The sequence below is a fragment of the Electrophorus electricus genome, chromosome 15 (genome assembly GCF_041902795.1).
Source record: "Electrophorus electricus isolate QZ-2024a chromosome 15, ASM4190279v1, whole genome shotgun sequence".
Taxonomy (NCBI): Eukaryota; Metazoa; Chordata; class Actinopteri; order Gymnotiformes; family Gymnotidae; genus Electrophorus; species Electrophorus electricus.
In genome coordinates, this window is record NC_137511.1 from 9,667,501 (window position 1) to 9,673,470 (window position 5,970).

The window sequence follows — 5,970 nt, forward strand, 5'->3', positions numbered from 1 at the left end:
ATATTTTATTTATAATTATATTGTAATATTCACTCACACTTCCAACCAACAATGTTTCCCATGGCATAGAGATGAGATATTACAATTACAATTATTAAATAAGGATAGGCTTTATTTTTTGGACATTTTTTGGAGTTTAGGAAAACAGCTTAAACCACTCATGGTTCTAGTCTACTTTGCTTAGAGTACTTTGCTTAGAGTGCTTAGAGGAAATGCACAAATTTAAAACTGTGCTTTTCTGCATTCTGTAATGAGGATGCTCATTAAATAATTAAGGGTGTGACAAGAGAAAACATGAAATGGAGCATGAGCAGACTACTGACTACTTAGTCTCCCATTAGGGGCTTTTCCCTGTCAGCACTGAACACCCTGGGCAACCCCTTACTCTGCCTGCTTGTTTTTTTTTGTGTGTGGCTCAGTCAGAACAAATAGTATACATACAGAACACAAACATGTAGTGGTGCTCTTGCAACTTATGTGTAAGGCATGCACTCATACCCATAGTCAAGCTGTATCATAAGTTGAGAGGAAACATGGAAACAAGGAAAACATGGAAACAAGATGAAAAGGGAATAAGAAAACAATGTTTTATGTGTAAAACCACCGCAGGCTTGTTAAGTGGGGGTGTGGATGGGTTTGATTATGCTGTGTAAAGTGTAGCTAGAAGAGACTCAAAAGACTTTGGCAACTTTACATTTCTGCTCTTGTGTATGCAGTCATATTCACAAGAATGTGTAAGTCCCATGTCCAGGATCAGACCAGGTAGTGTTCAAAGCTGATTGGTTAGTTTTAATGAGAGGCACTTAGCAGGCAGAGATGATTGGCTTGTTTTAACGAGATGCACTGAGCAGGCAAAGCTGATCGTGAGCTGTGATTTGAAAGGCTGGATCATTCTGAGCAAAAATAGAGGGAAGCTAATCTGCTTGCAACACTGAGCAAACACCCTCCATTACTGTAACCTAGACCTCGGGGCATGTGTACGCTATTGAGTGTGAATAATTGAAGATTTTATTCCACTGGGGAAAAAAATCCTCTAAGAAAGGATGGGCAGAGATGTATGGGGAGACAGAAGAGTGATGGACAGCAATAAGAGAGGAGGCTATGCTTCAAAGGGGCAGAATTATGTAAACTTTCCCACAACTCCCCCCCCCCCCCAAAAAAAAAAACAAAAAACAAAAAACATTAAGATCATGCTGCCCACATGTTAGGGAATAATCTAGCTAACATCTAAGCCCTTGTTAAATAGTACTGTGCTGTGCATTTCTGACGCTTAAGCCTTATAATTATATAAACATATTATTGATTATATATATATATTGATTATTTTGATGAGAAAAGTATTTCATGTAATGCCCTTGTTGGAGTCATTTTTTTTTGACATAGTGCTTGAGATTATTCATGTTCTTCAGTCATTAATTGTAACGTTGAGCGGTTCGGGGGCGGATGCATGTGTGGAGAAGAACTAGATTTATTACGGGCAAATCCAAAATCAGAGACGTATCAGTCCAGGGTCATAGAACCAACACAGAGAGCACGGGGATACATGATTAAACAAACAAATCACACGAAGGCAAACGGGGGAAGCAGGCTACAACAAAGGCTAGAAAACAGGAAGGTACAGAGTACAAAGAAACACAACCATTCGAATAAACATGCAATGAACAGCAAAGACACCGGGAACAAGACAGGGTTTAAATAAATTAACTTAACAAGGTAGAAACAAGGGACGGAGAAAACCAAACTATAGCATGGAACTAAAATAACACAAGACAGGGAAAACATGGAACACGGAAGCTTGGAGGGACTAATCATGTCATTAATATATTTGTCTCATAGTAATGGTCCATGTGGTTGTGTCATTCTGACATTAAGAAAGTTCACATTACATAGTACAACAAGTTGTATGGAGACCACAGTTTTTATCAGTCCCTGGTGTCCCACGGGACATAGTTCCTTCCTCTGATTGTTTGGGTTTGATCTGAAGACTCTGACAGACATCTCTGTATCCTCTTTTTCTTGTTCAAGGAATGCAATCAACAGAGATTTATGGTGAAAGAGGGTTCATGCTCTGTATGCAGAGTAAGGGCCAAGTGCTTAATGCCCGGCCACAGTATCCATCTGTTATGAAAGGTAGATGTGCATAATATGTGTGCCTGTGCTTACATGAAAAGAATGAGCAAAATATTGATCTAAACCATTGTCTTAGGCAAAATTAATAAATAATTTTTCTTAACAAAACCTTGCAGAGTAGGAGTACTGCTTTAGGATAGCCATTGGGGTCTTAATGTATTGGCACATTAATATCTTTCTATTTTCAGTTTTGAATGATCTCCAGATTAAACAGGGATAGCTAATTAATGATGATCTTTAAGTGCTCGTCCTATTTTCAGGAAGACTGTCAAGGGAATCTTGATCCTCTGCCAGTGAATTATAATAACAGATGAGCTCCTGTGTATATGGTGATATCTAACAGGTATCCCACAATGACACCAGACCCGAAGTACCCAAGGCCCTGTCTTCCTCTCTCTGTCACGCTGGACATATAAGGTGAGGTGTAGTGTAGTAGGAGTAATGTTTGTAGTGGGGGTGTAATCCTCCCCTTCTGCTTCTCTCTCTGCCCTTCTCTCACGTGCTGCTGATCCCACTACAGCCCTTAAGAGCTCCAGGAGGACCATCTATTGCTTTGTGCTCCTACTGAGCTGCTTGAACCAGAGGGTGTAGCATCTCATCCCCTTCACAGGGAGTGAGATCTGTTTCAGTCCTCTTTGACATGTGGAATGCTCTGTAATCTATTCGCCTTATAAAGAGTCGCTTTTCCTCCAATCCTACCTCGTCACTCTGCTCTCTCTTTGCAGAGTCTCGGGCCATGCTCAGGGTCTTTCTTGCATTAGCTTTCAGGTCATGTATCAGGTTTGTCTGGCTGAACTCACTCACTTTGCACCTTTCATCGTGTATTTAGATGTTCCAGGAGGCATAATGTGCTCATGATTCCAAAAAGCTTCAGGTTCTGCGATGCTAATGACACAACACAATTCTATAAAATAAATCAAATTGAACTCTTTCTTTCGGAAACAGTTTTACTTTTTATGCCAGGATTTGTTTTATGTAGTTTTTTAGGATGACATCCACATGCTTGGCCTTGGCTACAGTCATACTGTACAGCTGAATCACAGAGTTTGAACTCAGACATTCCTCCTCCTCTCTTTGTTGACCTGCAGTACTAACCCTGTTTACCAGCCCATTTGATCTTTTTGATGCCGTTTGGCATAACCCACAAGTTTCCTCTTGTTGACTGGTTCTGTGGAAGCACAAGCATGGCATCAGATTAACACAACAGTTAACACAGCAGGCTTTATTCCCAGGCCACGGCTGACCCATCATCATGCTGGCAGCACTATCAAACCAACGGTGCTCCATTTTTGCCGGCAAAGCAGTGGCCTGTTCACACTCATCAAAGTTTTAGGAGTCATTCAATCGAGCGGCACTACCCTCAGAAGGAGCCAACGTTGGCAGAGGAACTGGATACCAAGGCCTCCAAGCCTGGCTCTGTTACTGACACGCTGTCATGACCATCTCATCTGGAGAGGCACTGAAAAAAAGCACAGGTGGGGTGCTGGGCCATAAACATGGATCAAAGGTCATTCACATGACTCAAAGGATTAGCAAGTGTTCACACTGCCCATGAATCCAAGTGTTTTGAAAACATCAGTTGTCTTAGCTACTCATGACCTAAAACATCCATGGGGAAGTTGATTGGCCTGGTGAAAATAAAGTCATTTTCCAGAAATGTGAAAAGCTGTCAAGAAGCCACTCAGGGGTTTTGTGTCTGTCTCCTAGTATGGCTACTCTGTTTCCTAGCAACAGGCATTTTACAGGAAGACTTAATCCCTTGTTTTATTCTGATGACAAGACTCTCAATTACTGGGATTATCTGTGTTTTCTGCTTTGATAGTTCAGGATTAAAAAGATAACTGCATACAACATGACTATGAGCACATTAATGCAAACAGAGCCTGACAAAATGTGTTTTGTGTAATGGAAATCTACCATTCATGCTGCATCCAGTATATCTGCTATGCCATCTTAAAATGTTTTAACCGTGGTGGAGTGGAATACAGCAGGTGCTTTTATTCTTTGATGACACTGTAAACAACCCTAGTGCTGGCACTGTGTCTCACTCGCTTTGTCTGATAATTGTTTCCGTAGAGTAAACCAAGAAACATGATATGCATCCTTTTTAGAATGGGGCTTCGAAATGGAATTAGCCCTGTATGAATAACATTTATTGTGCAATTGGCTATGTGCAATGCAACATGCCAGATGAGGTCTGGCTATTGATTTCCATGTCTCTCTGCAGTAGTGGATTAATTAGAGAAGATGGGGCAGCTACTCCACCAAGCAGTCAGAGAATTACTGTAAATGTATTAACATAAGACTGATTAAATTACACTAGCAACAGAATGCTAACAAAACAAGCAAACTTAATATCAAACCTTTGTGCCATAAACATGAACTTAACCTTACAAATGATATAGAGATTATTTTAAAACCCACTGTGTTTCATCAGGCCATATATTATAGCCAGACTATGGTCTGTGAAATAGCTTTTGATGAGGTATTGACTGTCTGGGACAGCACAGCACATGTCATAAGGTCAATATGGCAAACAGGTGACTAATATTGTCTTCAAACTTTATTACTTTTCAGCTCACCAAAAACTGATCACAAGTTCAGCTCATCACATGTAAATGCATCATACAAATTGACACAGATTGTTGCTTGTGTTTTATGGTGCATTGTAATGTGTTATCATGAATGTTATTAAAGCTTCTTTTACTGATGTGTCTGTCTTTTCATGCTGTACTGCCGTTCCAGGCAGAAAGTTCACATCTCACAGGACCTGTCCTGGTCCCGCCACACCAACTGCCTGGCAAAGAAGGCTCGTCAGCATCTTTACCACCTCAGATGGCTAAGAGACTTCAGACTGCCCTCCAAGGTACTGCGGAACTTCTACACCTGCACTATCGAGAGCATCCTCATGGGGAACATCACAGTCTGGTTTGGGAACAGCACCAAACAGGACAGACAAGCACTCCAAAGGGTGATGCATTCAGTAGAGCGCATCACTCATACGGAACTTCCTGACCTGCAGACCGTGTATTACAAGCGGTGCCAGACCAAGCCCAGGAGGATTGTGAAGGACCCCACCCATCCCAACAATAGGCTCTTCTCTCTGTTGAGGTCAGGCAAGTGCTTTCGCTCCCTGAAGACCAATACAGAGAAACTGAAGAGGAGCTTCTTCCCACAGGCCATTCGGGTCCTGAATCAGTGAAACTGATAAACTGTGGGGACCGCCACCACCATGTGACTGTAAATCTGTAAATTTGTAAGCTGGAACTGTACATTGTGTACATACACATATATCCACATATGCATATATACATTGTACATTGTGTATATATACATATTATACATATATTGTACAATTGTACATACATTGTTATATATATTTTTTGTATAGATAGATAGATAGATAGATAGATAGATAGATAGATAGATAGATAGATAGATAGATAGATAGATAGATAGATAGATAGATAGATAGATATTTCCTTATGTACCCATTCTTTTCCCTCAGTTTGGACAGAGCACTCACAATCCATTTCTCTGCGAGTTATATCGTGTATGACTATGTACGTGACAAATAAACGAAACTTGAAACTTGATAGACAAGAATTCTAAAAATACTCTAGCACTGAAAAATAATTAGGAGTTAGGAGATCCATACGTCAGTGGCTGAGGACTGAAAACATTGTTTCAAAAAAGTTCAACTCAGCCTACAACAGATTATACCCTATATGAGAAAAGCAACATCTGAGGTAGTTTGAGACAGATCTATCAGAAATATGATGAAATCAGTCGATGAGCTCAAAATATGGTGCAAGCTGAAGGCCCTGGAAAATCTCTTTC

The 5,970-nt window shown here is 40.6% G+C and overlaps 1 protein-coding gene across 1 annotated transcript in view; it reads left to right on the forward strand.

Moving 5' to 3' along the window:
* LOC145651337 (uncharacterized) overlaps positions 1-5,709 on the forward strand; it is an 8,305-nt gene extending 2,596 nt beyond the window's left edge. Inside the window, exon 2 of the mRNA XM_081697860.1 lies at positions 4,876-5,709. Coding sequence (XP_081553986.1) covers positions 4,876-5,332 — 457 coding nt within the window. The 3' untranslated portion in view covers positions 5,333-5,709. The remainder of the gene's footprint in view (positions 1-4,875) is intronic.
* Positions 5,710-5,970: the final 261 nt, after the last annotated feature.